The 21,317-nt window shown below is 40.0% G+C and overlaps 1 protein-coding gene across 1 annotated transcript in view; it reads left to right on the top strand.

Moving 5' to 3' along the window:
* MCUB (mitochondrial calcium uniporter dominant negative subunit beta) overlaps positions 1 to 21,317 on the top strand; it is a 45,013-nt gene that overhangs the window by 22,135 nt on the left and 1,561 nt on the right. The window contains exons 2-6 of the mRNA XM_071431761.1: positions 15,107 to 15,182; positions 15,435 to 15,605; positions 18,861 to 18,965; positions 19,175 to 19,335; positions 20,028 to 20,231. Of these exons, the coding sequence (XP_071287862.1) occupies positions 15,107 to 15,182; positions 15,435 to 15,605; positions 18,861 to 18,965; positions 19,175 to 19,335; positions 20,028 to 20,231 (717 nt within the window). The remainder of the gene's footprint in view (positions 1 to 15,106; positions 15,183 to 15,434; positions 15,606 to 18,860; positions 18,966 to 19,174; positions 19,336 to 20,027; positions 20,232 to 21,317) is intronic.

Genomic DNA, 21,317 nt, shown 5'->3' with positions numbered 1-21,317 from the left:
GTGCAATAATTCATTTCAAATTCTGAAGTCTGACAAACTGGAGGTGGGAGCAAGTAAGGCCTAACTGGGCTCCCAGCATACCAATTACTAACTTTTTTAAACTGTAAACTCCTAAAATGTATGTCTTGAATTTGTAAACAGGATGGCACAAAAACTGAATGCAGTGCTGCCACATGTTTGGTGTGACTGTGTAAGAGCTCTTACACTGCCAATGTTTATGGTTTAGTGTCCTCGGTGTCTAGAGCAAAATACTATTACAGGTAAAATATACAGATTACCCAAACAATGTGTTTTACCTGTTGCTTTGCTGATTAATGGAGAGGTCATTGATAGGAAACTCTGTGTCCTTGCTGGAATTCATTTCTTTGTATCCTGTATAATACGTAAAGGTGAGCAGAAGTTAGGTTAAGTGTCCTTATTTCCATCTTTGAAGTGCAGTAACATGTCCAAGTTTTTCCAGTAAGCTACCAAACCCAGTAGTGTTGTTTCAATACAGTTTAAAAAAAAAGTAAAAGAAAATTATAGGATGTAGAAATTAAGTTCCACCATCTGGAAACAGAGAACATAAATGATAGGTATGTCCCATAAAGTGGCTGTTGTGAAAGAGGCATGAGGATAGTGATTTGAACCCCATTGTAGGGTTGTATTCAAAAGATTTTGGGGCAGGTGAGTATGGGGAGGGTACTGTGAGTTAGGAGTATTAGTCTCCCAATGTAGCATTAGTGAGTCTGGAATTCTGAATGCTGGAAAACTGGAAAGTTTTGAGCATTCTTTAAAGAAGCTGCAAGAATTGTTTCGAGAGTGAATAAAAAGATACTTTACAACAAAACCCTGAAGATTATCAGTCTAAGTAGCTTCTTGTAATCTGCAGATACCTAAAAACAGGAGACATTTCTGAGGCTAGAGAGTTGTTAATCTAAGCAGGTTAAACACTACAGATCAACTGGCTCAATTCATAGAAGAAAAATATAGCACCTGGCCTTTTTTGATTATGTTAGTTCATTATTGTCATCTCTGATTTATGGAGAATCCACAACATCCCTCTATTAAAATCTTTAAATCAAGGCAAAAATGCTTTCTGGGGAACAAAATGGAATTCCAGCTTAGGCTGACCTTTGTGAAGAAATTGCCATGCTGTACATGTGCAGCACATCAGATAAGATCAACCTCTCTGGTCTGTTCTGGCCTTAATATCTTGGGGTGTGTTTGCTGATCTGTGCTGCTGTTTTGATTGCTGAGCTATATTTAATAGCTGACCAGGAGAGCAAAATGTCCCCATACCAAACAAAAAGGTTCTTCCTCTCCAACTAGTATATTTTTGTGGAAATAAGTGTACCTGCCTTTCTGTGCTTGCTTTGGTTGCTTTTGAGAACCCTTAGCTGAAATAGTGTAAATACAGTTTAAATAAGGTTTTGTCCTAAGTAGTCTTGGCTGCAGTTGTGTACAGGAAATATAGAAATGTTATTAATGTATTGTGAGACTTATTCACAATTCTTTTTCTAATAAAAATGGGGGAAGATAAAAACTGACAACAGCCAGAGTTCTTTGCTTTCTGGTGTGTTGTTTAGCTGATCAAATCAGATATTTGATTGCATTCAGATTTTATTACTGCAAAGACGTTGGTTGGGGTTTTTTTGGGCACTACTGGAACAAATTAATTTGTGTCCCTGTCGGCTGTTGAGGTTTCAACCTTAACTAAAAAAGTAAGTTTTATTCATAGCATTTTAAATGTGGGGCAAAAAAAGAGGAAGAATGAATTCAGTTATTGCTAGTGGCGTTGTGGCACTCTCAGTCGTACTGAGGAGTACCAGTACATCTGCATTCCATTTGTCCTCTGCTCTCTGGTGTATCCTCTGAAGTCACCAGCATTGTTTGTGATAGGCATTTACAGCTAGACCTTTCATTGTTTTTCATCCTGCAGTTCCCCTCAGCTAGGCATTAGCTGTGCATAAAGTACTCTGTGTACCTCTCACTGATATGAAAATATGATGCACCATTGTATACTTCTAGTCGAATGAATCTCTTTGTCCCATGAGTGCTGCGGGCCCCAAGGAAAGAGAAGCATTTTAGGTAATGAATGTTGTACAAATTCCTGTAAGGGTCCATATGGAAATCTCTAGTTCTGTGTGCTACAACCTGCTCTGTCCTAAGCCAAAACCCATGAGACAGAACTTGTTAAATCTCATCCTCACAGAAGCGTTCAGGTTGGAAAAGACGTCCAAGATCATCATGTCCAACCATTCAGTGATATGTGTTACAGATTATGGGAAGTTATGGCTGGCTATGTGGTCTGCTGGAGGTCTTACAGCTGTATTTCAGTGTGAAGGTAAAGTTTAGAAACTGAAAACCCCAGCATTTTATGATGTGCATGCAGATTTGGAGTAGTCAGTTGGAAGGCATGTGAGACTGAGGTTGACGTGTGCGGTAACTTTAGGGTGCTTGATGCCAGGCTTAAACATCTCAAGTGTGAAACACCTTGAGGGTACTGCTCTACCTTAAAACTTGGATGTGAATGCCTTTGCCAAGTCTAGACAGTGAGACAAACCAGAATTACCACTTGGTCTGACTTCCAGCTCACCTCCTTGCATTGGCAGCAGGAAGATAATTGCTGTACTGTAAAATGGCAGAGAATATGTTAGCATGGTTCTTTCACTCTTATGGATGTTACAGTTGGTACCTTTGCTGAGGTATGAAAGATATACTCCTATAATAGACTCTTGGAACAGTCTGTGCTATTCTTGTCCACAGGCAGATTAGACTGGGAAGAGCTTGTAAAAGAACTCTGGGGAAAAAAAGCCTGAAAAGTGCAGGAAAGACAAAAAATGTATTAGGCAGTTTATTAAGCCATTTTCCTACACAAGAGTGGTTTCTCAGTGTAGGTTGCATATCTTTTCCATGTTTCTGACAACGCCTTTGTTATAACTTGATTATTCCAAGAAGGGCATGTCTTTGAATATGGTGCCCACAGTGCCCTTACCCTGGCAGCTCTCAGGCTTTGTGGGAGAGCAGGAACTCCACACAGCAATATCTGCAGTGCTCCAGTGCCCATGGTGCAGGCCACCCTGCTGCTGACCTGCTGACCTCTGTGGGAGATGAGTCTTCCCTCATTGATAGGGTGGAAAATGGTTTTTTGTTTGGTTGGGGGTACTTTTTCAACATGCACAGAAAAACAAGTTAAAACTATTTTACGTACAAATCAATTGTTGTTAGAAGGTACTGGGTAAACACACCAAGGTGGAATAGCTCAGCCTTGCTCCTGAAGAGCATTGCTCCTTCCTCTTGTTTTAGTGGTGCAGGGTGACAAGTGTGCTGTCAGGAGCGAGCAGATATTAAATGTCACTTTTGAGTAGCCTCTCTAATCATATTTAATTTAAAATTAACATCCCTAATGTGCTAAAGTATCGTATGTCCCAGTAGAGGCAATGCAGGCTGTTGGATCTTTGAGCACTTGTTAACTGTTTCTGACTGAGTGGTTGGTAAACTGCATAATTAAATGATCTTAAATCTTACTGGAAACTGACTTTGGTAGACAGACATGTGGTGTGATTGTGTTTCTCCTTCCTCTAGGAAACCACACTACCAAAAAAAGCCCAAAACCAAACCAGGTCATTCATAACTCTGCATAATACTCCTACCTTCAGGTGGGACATTAATTATAGGGGCTTTTTCCTATTCTTCTTTTGCCAGAGTTTTCCTATTCTTCTTTTGCCAGAGTAAGGCTTTGAGTTGCCCCTGATGAACTGAGAAACTTCACCTGGACAATACTAGGTCACTTGGAAATTCAGAAGTTCCAGTTAATGAGATAGATAACACAGAGCTGCCTTGCTAATGGGATTTAAAAGCTGTTAGTGCTGTGAAGACACTTTAGATTTCTTCAGAACAAGGAGTTCTTGCAGCTTCTGATACAAACCTGTACTCTACATCTTCCTTCAGATCAAAGCTGATACAAGGGAGAAACAGGATCCATAATTTTTAAGGACTAAGTGTATTTTGAATTCTATTTTATATACTTTTTTTTTCTCAATTTACAATTAATAGCTTTCCAGTAAGTGGTTTGGTTGATGTATCAAAAATACACATTGTCCCTCTGTGTTAGTGTTTTAGGGATGAATTTCTCTGCTATTTCAAGAGAAATTTGATGCAACATGTTAGAACACCTGTTGGCTTCCCCAACCTTTTTTTTTTTTTTTCCCCTTCATAAACTGGATATATATAATGCTTTACAAAGTAAGATGAACTTGATATTCTTTGGTGCTTAATGTCAAAATATAGTGGCAGAATATTTTCCTGTTAGGAAATCTCTTTGCATTTACACATTTGTGTAACAGAGGGAAGGAATAACTTTAATTTTCCAGTGATCCTGTGTTAAAATTCCAAGATTAAGAACTGAGCAGTTTTCAGGTCCATGGAATGCAAGTATGTAGTATTGCTTGCTCTGAGTAGTAAAGCATTAATGATGTGTATGTCAAACCCCACAATTCTAAGTTATTTGAAATTGGACTTTACATAGAATTCCTGTGTGAGTTTGGGTGCATGTTGGGAGGGAGGTGAAGATAAACAGAGTGACCATTTATAATAATTCATGTAATTCATTTTCTGGGACAGTGTTGTGGCTTGTTCTGGAGTACAGGCTACATTTCAACCTGATGTAGAGTATTCTGTGATATTTATTTATCTCATATTAGAGTTTTCCTCTAGTAATAATTTCCCTGAATAAGATGCTTCCACTCAATTAGGAGCAAGACTAGGGACAAAACTCTGCTTTAACTTTATTAACTAACAGCCTGAGAGGATTTATTGGAGGTACCTTAGAGGAAACTTGCTGCCATGACTTCTGTCAGTGCTGCAGGCCAGAGATTCTGCTCTCTGCAGCAGTCTGATTCACAGATGGCACCTGCATTTAAATGTATCCCAAAGATGGAGCTGGGTAAGAGGTTCTGCCTTACAATCAGATTGTTACAGCAATCTGCTTAGGTTGGAAGACAAGATAACTGCATCCAATATATATATATTGGTGTTAGTATAGGCTTGAGGAGAAAAAGAGCAACAGCTTTGGGCCACTACCTGCTTGCTCTGTGTGGCATCGAATTCTTGTTTGCTGTAGTGATAAAATCCTAAAAACACATGGTAAACCTTGCATTCAGAAGATCCAGATTCTTGCCCTGTCTATTGCATCAATCTTTCAGATACATGTCCTGAGTGCATTAGTAGAGGAAGAGGAAATAGAACAGCTCTTAATTGGCTGGAGTTCAAAGGCTCTGGGTGAAAAGGGAGCAGCTCCCATGCAGTTTTGCTCACTTCCCCTCTGGGAGGCACAGCGGGCACACCGGAACCCAGGCTCTGGTCCATCCAGGGCACACAGAGCCTTTCATCTTCCTGTACTGCTTGTGATTGTTGTTCTTGTGATAGTAAGCTTTAGAAAAAAGCACTAGAAACCTCTACAGGAAAACTTCATTTTTTATTTGCTCTGCCTGCTCTGTAGAAAGGGATAAATATGCAAGCATGTTCTACACAGTAAAACTGAAGGTCAGAACAATTGCTCAGGGTATCGCAACCAGTATTGGTTGTTGATTTCAAAATTTCATTGCTGTCTGTATGCTTTATGCTTTTACTCCTGCAGGAAGAAGGTAAAAATCTGTTTATGATGGATTTGGTGTTGCAAATGAGTTCACTCAGTCACTGGTTCAGCTAAATTATGGTTTTAAAACATTGATGCAAACAGCTGAAAAATGGAAGTATCGCCAAAGCCACAGCCATTTGACAGTTTTAGATTAAAAAACTTCTTGAATGGTAGTGGGAGAACATAGATTTCCAAAATTAAAGAAAATTAAAAAATAAAATAATTAAAGAAAATTAAAAAATAAAGCAAAAATGTTTCCTTTTTGACATCTGACAACATTTTGGTGTGTCTCTTTGGGAATGGCAATGTTGAGACCTCTGTCCACAAGTATTTGGGAGTGATGGGTCCTTAGACACAAGTCATGAAGTGCCAGGAGCATATATGCTCATTGGGACCTTTGCTGAACTGTTGGGCTAGTGAGGCCTTTGCACTCCTGGCAGCACGTTTGTGTTTCATGCCACAGTGGTTGGATCTTGTAGGTACCTCTGCTGTGGCAACTTTTCTGTCAGGAGTGCTCTTGAAGCTACTTCTCCCAGCAGAGCTCTCTTTCAAGAAAACAAATAGATGGTTTTAAGCTTGCCTGCTAGATGAGTTTTGTGGTTTTAAAACTGTTAATGGAGATTTCTGATAAGGACTTTGAATGAAGTTGTTGCCTTCTGCAAGGTGTTGGTCTTGCTAAACCCAGTTTGTTGTAACTTCTCTGCAAAGTGTGTATGAAGGCTGGAAGCTCTTGAAACTGGTGAGTTTGTAGTTGCCCCTTTGATCTTATTCCTTAGAAATGTTTACTTCCTTTGGTTTTGTCTGATTTTTTAATTTATGTTTCTGCTGTTAGGTTCTGTGGTTTCTGACACCACCTGTTAAAGTTTGCATGAAGTTATGATGTTAAGTTTGCAGTTGGTTGCTCACTGTGGTTGTTCTTACAGTGTCTGCCCTAAACACTTTTAAAAAACATTATTCATTAGAAACTATCAAAAGAGGAAGTATTACGATTCTCTGTTTACTTCAGTTCTTGTGCCTTTGTTTTCTTGGGTTACTTTGTAAGAAGGGTAAAAAGTGTGTTCTGTACTCCCTGCAAGTAATTTGAGCATCCACAGGAGTGCAGCAGCATATAAAACTGGAATATAAACTAAGTTCCATTTTGGAATTGCTTCATAACTCTCTGTTATAAAGGATACAGATCACTATATCTACATCCTAATGCCAGCTACTAAGAGAGAAAGAACATCTAATTTGATCTACTCTGTCAGTTGTTTTGTTATTCTGCTCATACTTTTTTGTTGTTTTTTAGATAAGAAATCAGAAGAAATACGTGTTTTCCCTTTGGATAGGTACTTGTTTACAGCTGCCTGCAAAAATCATGAGTTCATAAGTGTTTGGACTAGTCTTATTGCAGACCTCTAGAGAAAAAGAAAGATGATGGTTTCTAAAACCATCAATATATGATGTGCTATTTTAGAATAATGATATAGACAGCACGTTTCTGGAATTGTTGTGGCAGGAGAAAAAGGAGAAACCTCTCTCATAGTGCAACAACAGATAGTCCCAGTATAATTTAAAGCAAATCTAGGTGTGACTAAGCTAGACATGGACTGTTACTGTCCTCCATTGTCTTAGATTTGATCCCTAACATTTTCCTCCCCCTCCAAATAATAATTAACAGTCTGCATTGCCAGAAAAAGTTCTACCTTTGGGGTGATGGTGTTCGGGCAGGAGAAATTGCTAGCTATGGGAAATGCTCTTCAAGAGAGCAAAGTTTCTCTGCTATTTTACAGAATAGTGCAGTTAAGTTTTCAGGGAGTAGAAGAAAAGAGGTGATACAGTTGAACAGAGGGAGATCTTTTCTTGCCTGGAGCGTTTCAGCAGCTGCTCAGCTGGTTCCCTTTCCAAGATCTGTTTAGTGGAGCAATTCTGGAGTGTGTTACCTGCTAGAAAGCTTGCTGAAAATCTGGGGGAAATCTGTCACTGCTGGTAATTCTCACTGACTTTTCACTCACATCTATCAGATACTAATTCTAAGCCTTGAGTCAGTCAAACTTCAAACTTTCCAAGCAGTCTTTTCTTTATTAGCCAAACCATAAATGCCTTAAGGCTTTTGAAATCTGCAGTTGAGTAAAGAAAAGCCTGGGGAAAGAATGCCCCTGAAAGAGAAGTACATCCTTGTAGGTATATGAAAACCCAATTCTCTTGAGTTGTGGGGAGGAGGAACAGGGTTATTTATGTTGTAAATAGAAATGTCCATTATAAATGAAAATGTTGACAAGCAGTTCCATTTTCTGAGTTATATCATCTTTTTCCTGCTCAATGCTTTCAATCTGAAAAGTTCTGTGGGAGAAAAGGAAGACTTGGCTGTAACTTTGATAAACATGTAAGTGTATTCATCTGGCTTTGCATCCTTGTGTCTCTTGTTATCTCATTTCAGCTGAAATTTAAACAAGGTTTTTCTTGTCTGGCAATTTGAACAATTAATGTTATTCCTAGAGAAGAGTTTGAGCAATTTTTTTTCCTTTTAAGAAACATGAAAGCAGCTGTGTACATTAAGATACAGTCTTTCTAAGAGTCTTTCTAAGACCTCTGTAAGAAAATGTGCAGCAAGCCCATTTTCCTATTTAATAAAAGTGTATTTCTGAAAACAGAGTCACTCTTGTTACTCTTAAAGTTTTCCAGCATTTCACAGATCAGCATGCCTTCCCAAAAGGCACAACACAAGAGCAAAGATCTGTTCTGTGGGGCAAATTAAAAATCCTGTCTGTGCTGACACATTAATATTTTGACCTAGACTGTTTCGGGGAACAGATGGTACAGCTCTTGGATGTAGGCTTGTTTTTGCTTTTGATAAAGCACAAATACATTTTCATTCTATAATCCCTCCCTCTCAAATTCTTAGCCCTGTCTGGTTTGCAAACTACCTTTTAAGTGTTGCATCCTATCTTTCCCTCTGAAAATGAAGTTGATTGGGAAGAAGAGCAGCTTCAGACAAGCAGACTTCATTGAAACTGGATGAAGATGATTATTTCCAATAATGTAAAACTTTAGACTCAGAAGAGATTGAAGATTTGCTTTTCTTTGTAGAAAGAGAAGAAAAAGGTTTGATAAAATAATAAGACACAGCGGTGTTGCTTCTAAAAATGCACTTGGCTTGCATGGCTGTCTTGGTTTTAGGTCTGTTTTTACACTGGTTTGGAGATCAGCTTGTTTTGAAAAGGGGGAATGTCTGTGCCTTCAGAGTAGTCCCCAGAAGACACTGCAGGCAGATGCTGTCAGCTGATGTTCATCCTTCTCATCTCAGCACTTCTGGTGTTGCTTCCTTGCAGTGAGGAGTTACTGAAATCATACTTTTGGTTAAAGGAGGGTGAGGCTTAATTTCAGCCTGGTTTAAATGTCAGTTTTATCAGCATCTGTTTTTGTGGCTTGTACAACAGATGTGGATGCAAATCCTGGTGCTTCCCTAGAGCTCTGCATCCACAGGTGCCTGGGGTACCAGAGTCAGATGACCTCAGTGAGATACATCTCAGGAAGAGGGACCTCTGCCCCTGTTGGACAATGGATTCTCTCCCCATGTGTGCATGCACCCAGTGGATTGGGGTGTGCATGAGGGCAGGGAGAGTTTGGGCAGGGAGTGGGTGAGAGAGCATAAAGGAGAGTAGTGAGGGAGCACAATGCAGCTGGAGGATGCACACCTGCCCAGTGGGAGAGTCTCCAGTGGTGGGTCCACTGCTGGACCTTCATAAAAGAAGTTCTTGATGCCAGTTGCCTCAATGTACTACTTCTTATCATAGCTGTCATTTTGGTCATTGGTAATGTTTGGCTGATTAAAACTGGTGGCAGCTGTTCTTGGAATCTGAGCAGAAGCAGGAAATGAAAGATCAGCGGGGATGATAAAGGCACAAAAAATAACAGGCACATGAAACCAAAATTTTGATAGCTTGGGCTCTTTTATTGGGTTTTAACAATGCTGTAAGGCAAGTGAGTTTTAAGGAAAAGCCATATGAATCCTTTATTGCTCTTGCTTCTTCAAGATCACTGGAATGTACCTACTCATGTTGAAGCTACTGCTCTGCTGCTTTGCTGGAAGAGACCTGCTGGCTGCTTCTTTTAAAGGTGATTTGCACTGAGGAAGGGGTTAAAAATATTGCAGATTTTGAATTAACTACATTGAAAGGATTGAAATATAAATGATGCAGTGTAGCCTTGTGGAACAGCTGGGAAAAGGTGTTATTCAGTGCATGGCCCATTTCAGACAGGAAAGCTGTCTCTCAGGAAAAATAAAAAAAAAAATTTTGATTTAGGAAAGAGAAATTTGTCTTGAACACTCCCAGGTGTCAGAAGTATCTTCCCTGGCTGAAACTGGTGTATTGGTATAGGGGTGTTTTGACAGAATGAGTGATTCGTCTGTTGCAAGGATTTTGTTTGTTTAATTTAAACTGGGCTTCCAGAAATCTGAGCGATGGCTAAATCCGAGTGATGTGCTTTGAAGCTGCTGTTTTCATTGAGGCTGTTGTTGCATGATCATGTGAATCAGTTTTGGGACCAGCAAAGAAACAATGACAACCCATTAGGTGTAAGAAGAGACAAATGAAAAGTTAGTAAGAAAGAAATTGTCTGTATCTCAAATGGGCACTTGTAAGATGATTGTAGGCGGTTGTTAGGGCTCCATATGTCTTACTTTCCTGATCATATAGGATTGCTTACAAAATCAGCACAGAAATCTAATAGCAGATATCTCCAAAATGGTCTTAGTGACTCATTTTAAAAAGGGAAATACCTTATGTGTGCTTCTTGTAAACTTGATCGGAACAATGATTCATTTTTGGTTAGCTTGGCTGTGTATGATCTGCAAGCTCAGTAGACTGTGGCTGCACTTGCTTTTTTTCCTCCTTTCCCTTGGTTTTAAGCCATTCTGAAATGTCTGTAGATTATTCTGAAACTACAGATTGTTAGTCCCTAATTAAATAATCTCAGTTGGTTTCCCTCAAAGAATCAGACGGGAGCCGACATCATTCATCATTCATCCCTCATTTTAAGTGTGTTTGTCAGAAAAACATGTAAGTCACTATGGAAAATATACATAGCTATTTATAGCACATGCCTTCACTGAATGGTGGCTAACACATACCTGCCTGCCCTCGTGTTTCTCCTGCCCTTGCAAGCAGGCAGCATCCAGGGAGGTGACTTGTCCTGCACTCTGCTTCACAAACTGGGTGAGATCAGCACGCGAGGACAGCGATGGATACTGAGAATGTTGGCTTGTCTGGTGACACTCAGGGGGAAAAAAGGCCCCAAAATTCATTCTTAGGCATTGCAGCTACTAGTTTTCCCCATGAATGGTCTCTTCCTGTTCCTTTCCTGCAGTCCTCTTCAGTAGCTGTGTGAGGGAGCTGTACCAGGTGTTGGACAAGGACTCCAGGAGATAACTGAGCTCTCCTCTTCTGTCTGTAGCACTACATCACTATGGAAAAGCACACTGCAAGATATGTTTTAATTAGAATGTGTTTTGCTGCAGTGTAATTAAGAGTAAAATGCTTGTGTTTGTGGAGTAGGGCACTTTATTATTGTGCTTTTCCATATCAGATTCTTATCATTGCCTCAGAGAGAAGGAAATTAAATGTGGGAGACCATTCACATAACAGTCTGCATTATTTTTTGTGAGGACTACCCATGAGTTTGACTTGAGGCAGTCTCAAAAGGATCTCACATTGAAGGAATATAGTATTTCACTTTGTAGTATTGCATGTCTCTTCAGGAAGAGGGCAGACAGAGTTGAGCTGATTCGTTTTTGGTTGCTTTTTCTAATAAGTGGAAATTATTGGGGACTGGAATGTTGAAGAAGAGTTACATTTTTTATTGCTATTGAAATAACAAACAAAAATGACCATCTCTTCCAAGATGCATATAAGCAAAGACAAAAATTTCAAAAATATTATTCCTGGCTAACTGCATTTTGATTCAATACAATTTGAATAATGCAATAAAAAAGATTTATTACAATATTCTGGTATGGTAGGTCAAAATTAAGTAAACAATAATTCAGAAAGTGTTCTCCGAAAGTGTCCTTATAACAACTTTTTGTAGAATTCCATATTCAAGATGACTTTCTTGTGTGAAAAATATTTTATTTCTATTCTCTCTCTCTTCCCACCCACATTATAATGTTCTACAGAACAGAAGTTATGGTTCCTGATGAGGTTACTATTTGCATATGTAGTGCTGAGCAAGATCGGAGGCTTTGTCACCTCATATACTGGTAATGAGACCAATTTTTTTAGACATAACTTGTCACAAGTGAATTTGAGTTTTAAGTTTGTGGGAACAATCACTCAAAATCATAAGAGGTAGATTATTTGGAACTGCTAGCTCCAGAAACTGCAGTGTACTGGGAGGTTCAGTCATTTGCCACTCTCAAAAGTGACAAATACAGTATTTCTATTCCAGTCTCTCCCACTTGTCATGTCTGGCTGCCTGGTTTTCCAGCTCAGTTATGATGCTGCATAAGTCCCTAAAACTTTGCTGTAAATCACCAGAAAAATGTTGAAATTTCCACTCTTGACTTTTAACAGTGGCAAATTCTCTGCTGTTAGAGACCAGAGGTGCCCTTAACAGAGGAAGTATGTCTTTACATTGTATGTATATTTTCTGGTTTATACCAACTGGTATTTTTAACAGAATATGTTGGATTATTTTTATCATAATTAACACTCTATGCCTTAAATTCTTAAGAGTTTTCACTCCCAGGAGAGTCCATGCTTTGAACGGAGTTAAGCGATGAGGCCAGCTGCTGCTCCCATGTATTTTGCATTATATATCAATTTGCAGGTTTAGCTGAGGGAGAAGGGGTGTTTCACAGCTAAATGCTGTTCATCAGCCTTTGACTCCTGAACATAATTGTGGTTGTGTCAGAGGTGTTTTAGCCAGGTGTCCTGCTGCATGTGTGTGCAAGTTGCAGAAAGCTGTAGAATAGCTTGCTTAGCCTTTGTGAGGTTAGAAGAATTAGCCCAGAGGCACAACTGGCATATAGAAGAGTTGCCAGTAGTAGGCTGTGCTCCTTACAGTATCTCAAGGCTTGTGATGCAGTTAATTCAGGGCACACATTCCTGTTTCAGCTCTCACTGATGTTGTTGTGAGGGCAGTCTCTCTGTTTTGGTCCCATAGTTCAAGTCTTGTAGCTGCTATGCTTACTGACTAACATTTCTTTTCCAGAGGTAGGATAGGGGTCATTCCAAGCATCTCAAAAGGAGCACAATGATTTGGTTGTAGGGCACAAGCTAATGGTTTAATAACTTCACTCAAAGCAGAGATTTAAATCTGGAAACAGAGGGAGAAAGTTAACCCAGCCCTTCATGCTTCCCAATTCATCAACCTAGAGCTAATATGAAAGAGTTAGTTATTTGGAAATTAGTTCAACTCCATGGCTCTGTGGCTTTTACTTATTCTTTGCATTTGATTTTAACGGATACTCTGCATTTAGACACAATTTAAAAAAAAACCAAAACAGCTCCAGTATATAGAGATTCTTTCAGTGGATGATGAATAGTAATGTCAAATCTAAAGAATAATAGAATGAAGTACTGTAAAGATCTTATTTCAATACATGTGATTTAATAAGTATTTTAAATTGATATGTTAATATATTTAATTTGCATTAATTGTTGAATTGTTTCTTCTATAAGTATATAATTAATTCCTTTTTTTTGGGAATTTGGGTAACCTTCAAATACAGGCAGGGTGCAGTTCATTGCCTGGGGCACATTGGATGATCAGTATCTAGATACTGATTGCAAAGTTACACATTAAGTGTCTGTAATAAAATTAGTTCCTTATTATCCCTTTATATCCCCATGAAGAAATGAGTTGCTGTTGTGTTCAAAGCTGTTGAGTTTTCCTGTGTGCTGTTCCAAAGCAGATCCTGTTCTGAGGGCTGTCTCCCTGCTCCAGGCTGTGTGTTCCTAAATGTTTTGTGGGTGCAGGTGCCCCCTGCAAATGGGATGAGAGCTGGTGAGCTGGGCTGTGTCCTGCCCTGCTCCCGTGAAGGTCTCTTGCTCTGCTCAAGAAACAGATGCATCCTTAGCTCTGGGGGGCTGGCAGCATCCCCGTGCTCCTGCTCTCTGCCTTTCTTTGAGCAGTACTTCTGTGTTTAAGATATCCTGCTGTTTGGTCTAGGTTTCTGACTGTCTTTGATCACTGATCATTACAACACACAAATTTCTCAGTGTTGAAAACGCTCAGAATTACTTACTTTCTTTAAATCCTGAAAAGTGTTTGTTCTAGGTAAAAAGTTAGGGCATTGTCAGCATCTTTGAAAACACAGATTCATTTATAGGTGACTTTTTTTATTTAACCTAATAGCATATCCCTATCCAGACCGCCAAGGTTGTCTTTCTTTAAAAACAAATAAATCATGTGAATGTGGTGAGCAGTGTTTGGCATATTGAATAGCCAGAGCCTTGTGCATTTACAGTTTTGTTTTCCTGCCTTGTCAAAGAACATTATCTTGCAGGCTGTGAAATGTTTTGGCCTTCAGAAAGATGAGCTATAAAGCTCACTGGAGGAAAATTGATCCTTATCATCTCTCTCCACATTGTTTTCCACCTTCCCCAGCTCTCATATTTCAAATCCCAGACCTTGGTCCAGCCCATGTGTGGTTTTTGTAACCAGCTTGGTCAGGGATGTGATTTCCCTTCTTTTACCTGTTACTCTTAGTTTATAGCAATAACATCTGCTCTGTGGAATCGCTGCAATAAAATTGTCCCTCTCCTTGTGCAGGGGGATTAGCTGTGGGTGCAAAGGACATTGCACCTTCCACAGCCTGGGTGGACAGCTTTAAGTACTGGGTCTAATTAGAGCAGTTTGTTGTCTGTGTTTTGATAGACTGTGTTGAAGTGGACCGATGGTTCTCCCCAGTAGCTCTGGGAGGGGCGAGCTTTGGCATGTAACCCTGCAGGTTCAAAAGCCCGCAGTCATTGCTGTCCCAGGGCAGAGGCAGTGACCTCAGGCCCTTTTTGTTTTATTTGTGATTGTTGTTCATGACTCAGCAGCGAGTTTCTCTGAAGCCATGCCCTCTGTTGGAAGTTACACTGTGGAATTCTGCCTTTAGGCGCCACGAGGTAGAGGTTTCTCAAGAGACTGTTCTGTGAGGAGAGGAGAGGTTTTGTTGCAAGAGTTGCATGAAGCACTTCAGAAACACTACAAATTTTTTCCTTTCTTTATTCCCCTACTCTTTTTTCCTTGAGTTAACTAAACCACAATAGACAAAAAGTTTTTCTATCCATACCAATAATACCATAATACCTTTAGCATAAATCATGCTTTCTGTAAGGATGGTTTCACCTTTTTCATAGAATTGCCGACTAAGGGGTTTTTCTTCAGGCAGACACCTCTGATGTCAGATCACACGGCAGCAGATCGCCGTCAACAGGCTGGGTGCTGCCTTTAACCAGGTACACTTTGCATCCTGACTATTCTAAGGCAAGTTCCCTTGTGTCCGTGCTGCAGGTGGGGCTCTGGAGGCGCACCGGAGGCTGGAGGAGCCGGGAAGGAGCACCTTACAGCACGCTGGTGCCATCTGATGGTAAGCTTTCACTGCAACTTTTCCCCCTTCCCGTCCGTGTCAACAAGCTTTGTATTTATTTTATGAGAGTCTATGATTATGTGTATGGTTTTATATATATCTTCCAGAAATAGAAATACTATATTCATTTTTTAAAATCTGGAAATGTTTTGTGTAATTTTTCTTGTTTATCCTGTGTTTTAAAAGCAGCTTTACATTAAACTAGAATCTACAATGCAACTTTTTCACTTAGTTTTCTTTTTCCCCCTCTAGAAGTAACTATTAATTACAGACATGGTCTTCCTGTGATAACTCTTATGCTGCCCACAAGAAATGAACGCTGTCAGTTCACTGTCAAGCCAGTAGTGACCACTGTAGGAGCATTCCTGCAGGATGTGCAAAGAGAAGATAAAGGAATTGGGAGAGCTGAAGTCTTTGCAACAGGTATCTTGTATTTCTGTTATTCCCTGAAGTAAATGCATTCCTTTTCAAATGGACTGTACTTCTCTTCTGGAGCATAAGTTCAGTCCTCCATCAGGTTTAGCACTGTTGCTGATTAAAAATACAGAATTGGATCTATTGCTGGAACTCTTATTTTATCCCAGTAGTGTCCTCTATTACCTTTTTCAATCTTTCTTTCCGTGTCCTCCATGATCATTCTTAAAAGACAACCTGTCAGGCTATTGAATGAAAAAGAACCCTGCCAGTTCTCTAGTGTTACCAGGAGCTAAAAGAATCTGTTTGCCTTACTACAATACAAACTTGTGTATGAAAAGCTCAAGAGCTAAGCAGCCAGATAATGTGTGCAATAGTAAAGGACATATTTTTAAGACAATGAGGAGATTTCATGTATCAGCTAGAGTACACTATTTCAGGCCCCTTGGGTTGAAAGGAAACTGATTGCTAGGGTCAAAGGATAACTGGTATTTTAGCATTGGTGTGGTCTTTCCTCCTTGTGATACCCTGTTTATCCCATTGTCCCAAGTCTTCAGATAATTTTCTCAAGCTTTGCTCACTGTTCTCTTCTATTTTGTCTCTTTGGTTTGCCCATTGATAAAACTAATATTGAATTAACCCTATTCTCCATTTTACCTCCAAGAAAACCTTGTCTGTATTTTGGCAGTGTTCTTGCAACCCCTCCCCTGGTACTAGAGAAGGATTCAATCTTAAAAGTAGAATTGGGATGTAGGTTTTTTTGTCTGAATCTGTAGAATAGGCACTTGAATTTGGCTAATTAAAAGCATCTATTCCTCCCCTTCCCCCACTCACACCCCTCAAAAGAAAGAAAAATAAGGATACCTACATTTCTACATAAAATTTTATTTAACAGCGGGTAACACATAAGCAGAATAAAGGATGGTGTCAATGGAAGCTGGTCTGGTTTCATAGCTGGGTGGATTCATAACATTCTTTTCTTTCTGGTTGATACTTACAGAGGGCTGCAGGGGCATTTAAAGAAACTGAAAATAGATGGATGTTCCCAGAAGGTCAGGAAGCCACAGACCTAAGAGAAGCTGCTTTGCTTTCCTTTGTGGGCACATTTAGTAAAACAGTAAAATACTCCACAGAACAATTTATTGATATCCTCTGGAGCAATGGAGATGTGATCTGTGTGGATCCCAGTGTGGACTTGAGCTTCAGGAGCTTCGTGTACACCCAAGCTTTGGGGTTGGGTTTTTTTGGTCTCGTTTTGCTTTGTTTTGACAGTGTCTGCTAGGGAGCAAAAATAGAAAATCCTCTTGAAGATAATTTCCTAAAAGACTCTTTATCTTCAGAAGCCACTGTAAGAAATGGTTGTTGTAAGCAGCTGGCCTTCCCCTTAACACAGAATTTTTTTCCCTACGAAGGATTTCTTAGTGGAGTGGGGCAGAACTTGTGCTGGCAGCAGTTAACCTTTGGATACTGCTGTTGTGCAGACATCCAGGACAGGAGTGTTTGGGATTCACTGCTGGATTGCTTTCCTCTCTGCTATGTCAGCAAAAGCTAACTATTCCTGCTTCAGTGCAAACATGGGTCCCTTGTGAAGCATGAGGTAATTCCTGTAAGAAACCTACAAGTCTGGCATTTTTGGCATGGACAGGCAGTGGATTCCAAAGTGGAGATGAATTTGAGTTGTTTTTACGTCATCTATCTGTTTAAACACACCCCCATCCCTTCTGATTTGGGAATACTTAGATTAAAACACTGACTCAGAATAATTCTCTGCTCTGTATTTGTCAAGTGCCGGACAATTGTAATGTTATAGAACAGCTGAGATGTTTAATTTATTAGGAAACTGATACTGTAAAGAGAAACTATTGGTCAAGTACTGAAAGTTGAACTTAAACATTAATTATTACGGAAAAATTATGAAGCCTTGATTTAGTAGACACACTTCTGTGTCATTTAACCGTTAAATGAAACCTAATCTTAACTGAAGTCATCAGTGCTGTGTATGATGACTCGTTTTCCTTATCTGTAGATTTGATTTTCATCCTGCAAACCTTTTGTAGACAAAAAAATGACCCTTTGTCCACATTGGAACACTCATGTTTAGCTACAGAAGGCTACAAAGTAGCCTTTGCTTAAAGCCTGAGAGGAATTTTCTAAAATAAAATACCTCCCTTTCCTCAAAACTTCTTTTCAGTTAATATAAGATGGCACAGGTTAATAAATCACTGGTGTATTCAGAACATCTAGAACAAAGAGCCTGCCTTGACACTTCTTTTGAAGAGCATTTTTCCCTTAAATGTTATAGAAAGAATTATAAATGTCACCTTAATAATGTGCGTGCAAATGAGCCTTGATGTTTTATTACACTGGAAAAGAAAAAAGGAACGAGTGGATAGGCACATTACAATTTTGGATTGAAAGTGATCAGCTTCTGAGTTTGCTTTGCTACCCACACAGAGTGGGCAGGTGAGCCAGCTGGGGCGTTTGCCTGCAGAGTTCAGTAGTCTAAGTGTCATCAGATGGGGCCTGAGGAGAGGGTTCTGGTGAACAAATAATTGCAGATGTGGGGTTGGCTGGGGAGCCTTTCTGTAGTGGATGTGTGAGGACAGGTGGAGGAGCTAAGGCAGGACGCACTGTGACAAATATCTACATACAAAAATCTTGGCATTTTGTAGCCTGTTTGGTTATTCATCTTGGGAGTAAAGCTGCTTAGCCCTTGGCAAGGGCAGGGGAAAGTGTCCTTTTTGTCTATAGAAAAGGAGAATCATCTCAAACAGCTACAGTGGGGCAGCTGCTCCATGGCTTTTCAAACCCTCTTGCCACAGTGATGTGTCCAGCAGCAGTGGTGTGTGGCTCTGGGGGCTCTTGGGCCATCTGAACCCCAGTGTGCTTCTGGCAGCCACAGTTACATGAGTAGTAGTTCCTGCTAACTAATCCAGAGCTCCTTTTTGGTAGGAGCTGTAAAACTGCATGTCAAATTTGTGAAGTACCATTAATGTAAATTTCTGCATTAAAAAAAAAAAAAAAAAAAAAGTAGAAAAGGGTTCTCGAGAGCATTCAAGTTCAACTCCATTCCCTGCACAGGACAGCCCCAAGAATCACACCCTCTGTTCCTCCTGACTGTTTAGTATTTGCTACTAGTTCTAAAAGTAGAGTTGCTTCCAAACATTATTAGTGAAGAAACCCAGCACTTTTCTGCAGGGTTATCTGCTAATGTTTAAAGCTCCTCATGATAAGTGATCTAGAACTGAAATCTTTCTTCTGCAGATGGCAGCAAGGTCTCTCATGCAACCTTAATGGAGGTCTTATTGATGAATGACTTTAAGCTTGTTATCAACAATACAGCATACAGTGTGTCACCTCCTGTAAAAGGTAAGAGCAATCCTTAATAACTGATCATCTCACTTCATTTAGTGAAGGGCATGGGAAGTCTCAGAAAACTGGGACCTGGGAGAAAGGTGTTTCTCTTTGGCTTTGTCTTTTTACCTTTGGATGGTCCTGCTTTTGGGGTTGGAGGTGGGGAGAGAATGAAGAAGGGTGTATTCTTGAAATGGTTTATATGACAAATATTTTCTTTTCAGATAAGCTGAGTAGTGAGCATGCTACTGAAATGGAAGATATCAAATCCTTGGTTCACAGACTGTTTGTGGCTCTGCATTTAGAAGATCACCAGATCAGAAAAGAGAGAGAATTGCTACAGAAACTGGACCATCTGAAAGGAGAGCTACTTCCTCTTGAACAGGTTGGAAAGTGGGGGTACTTTTTTTTAAACTCAAAAGTTTTTCCTTTCATCAGAAGTAAGTCCTGTGACAGAAGAAAATCAGCATGAATGGCTAGGGTGTGTCTGTTCTGTTTCTTATGCAAATTAAGCCAACTCAGGTAGAATGCAAATTATCCTCAATTCAGTTCTTTTTTTTCCTGTTGTGGACCTTAATTGGGTAGAAACCACAACACCCAGAAAAAACTCTCATCAACATGGCTAGTATTGAGATTGAAAGGCCATTTGTTGAAATGTCATTGAAAGTCACCTGTTGCTTTATGAGTTCTGAATACCCATGACAGCAGAAAACCACAGTAGTAGGGTTGCCATCCATGGCTTAGGATAGGGGACAAGAGGACTCCTGCTTTATGAGGGCCAGCCTCAGTGTTACCCAGAACTGCCTGGAATGGTAAATGGAAATCAAACAGACATAGATCCCTAGTAGAGCAAAGGGGAGATTAATAGCAGGAATTCGTGGTGCACAATGGCAAGAAGATCTGGTTGCCCTTGGACTTCAGTGCTTTTATTTTCTCAACAGGGTAAGTCAGTAAGAGGTGTTGGTAAAGGATCCTGAGAAAGGATTTGGCCCAGAGGGTGAAAACATAGTTCAGGAGCTGTTCATCAGAGGAGCACTCAGGTTTATTTGAACAGGTTTCTGCATTTCTTTTCTTCAGATGAAAGCCAGAATCATGGACAGTGCAGATGCAAAAACCTCCAGGCTTTTATGGGTCGGCCTAGCCCTGATGTCAACTCAGGGGGGAGCGCTGGCGTGGCTCACGTGGTGGGTGTACTCGTGGGACATCATGGAGCCGGTCACGTACTTCATCACCTACGGCAGTGCCATGGCCTTCTACGCCTACTTCGTTCTTACCAAGCAGGTGAGTGAGTCCTGGTCCTCTGAATGTCTGGATTATGGAAAAGGAGGAAAACTGAGTCTGTGAATCACAGTGTTTGAGCTCTGATGAAAACAGAACTCATTAAGTGACCTTGCCATCAAACAGGGCCTTGTTTGATCCCTAATGCAGCTGGATACAAACATTACATCAAGCAGAATCAAGCAGGTACTGCTGCACATGAACTGCAGGCCAGCTACTGAGCGTAACTGCTGTTGGTAAGAGTTCATAACCTAGGGAATGAAAGGTGAGGAAAGAAGTCTCTCCTTTAAAATGTTTGTAGATCACTTTGCATAGTAAATGGCACCTTGCTCACTGCAGTAATGGAAGAGCAACTGATAGTGCTTTGCCAGTTTGTGAATGCTGCAAATCACTCCAACAGTAGTTTTTATTTGCTGAAGTTTATATATATATATATATATATATATACACAGTGCAGGGTACCAAACTGTTTGGAACTCTGGCAGTTGTATTACTGAAATATACTGAAATATATATATATAGTGCCTGAAAAAATATTATTGCTCCACTCTTCATAATCAGTCTGCTTTTCCGTGACTTAGAATGAATAGAGGTAAATGTAGGACAGCTGAAATGAGGCAGGCATTGTGTAGAAGCAAAAGGTTTACTCAGATCTTAACTTAGCTTCACAATACAGACTTGTTCTAAAATCCCGTTAAGACTTTGAGAAATGTTTCTTTTTCCTGTTTTAGCTCTGTACTTTACTCTCAAAGTGGACATCTTGATGTTGAACTTTCTATGATGCAAAACTCTTTTTTGAAGTATGTGGAAGAGTAACCAGGACTTTCTTCTATTATACCAGTAGATCTATAGACCATGTGGGACATTAGATTCCTTCAGTGAAAGGGGGAGATGTATCTGTCTTTATGAAGTGCTGGCTCAGAATGTGAGTTTTACTCCTCTGACTGGTTTTTAAGAAGAGCTAAGCCATTCCTACTTTTTGTGAGTAGCTAAAGAGATTACTACTTGGCTTTTTTGAACAGCTGCCTGTGCCATTGCTTAAGACTTTCAGAGAAGTCCTCAAGAAGTAGTTCCTGAATTTTCTCTTAC

This window comes from Agelaius tricolor, unplaced genomic scaffold (assembly GCF_023055355.1).
Source record: "Agelaius tricolor isolate 1412-34295 unplaced genomic scaffold, bAgeTri1.0.p SCAF_8, whole genome shotgun sequence".
In the NCBI taxonomy this organism is placed as follows: Eukaryota; Metazoa; Chordata; class Aves; order Passeriformes; family Icteridae; genus Agelaius; species Agelaius tricolor.
This window is presented reverse-complemented; position numbering and strand designations above follow the sequence as displayed.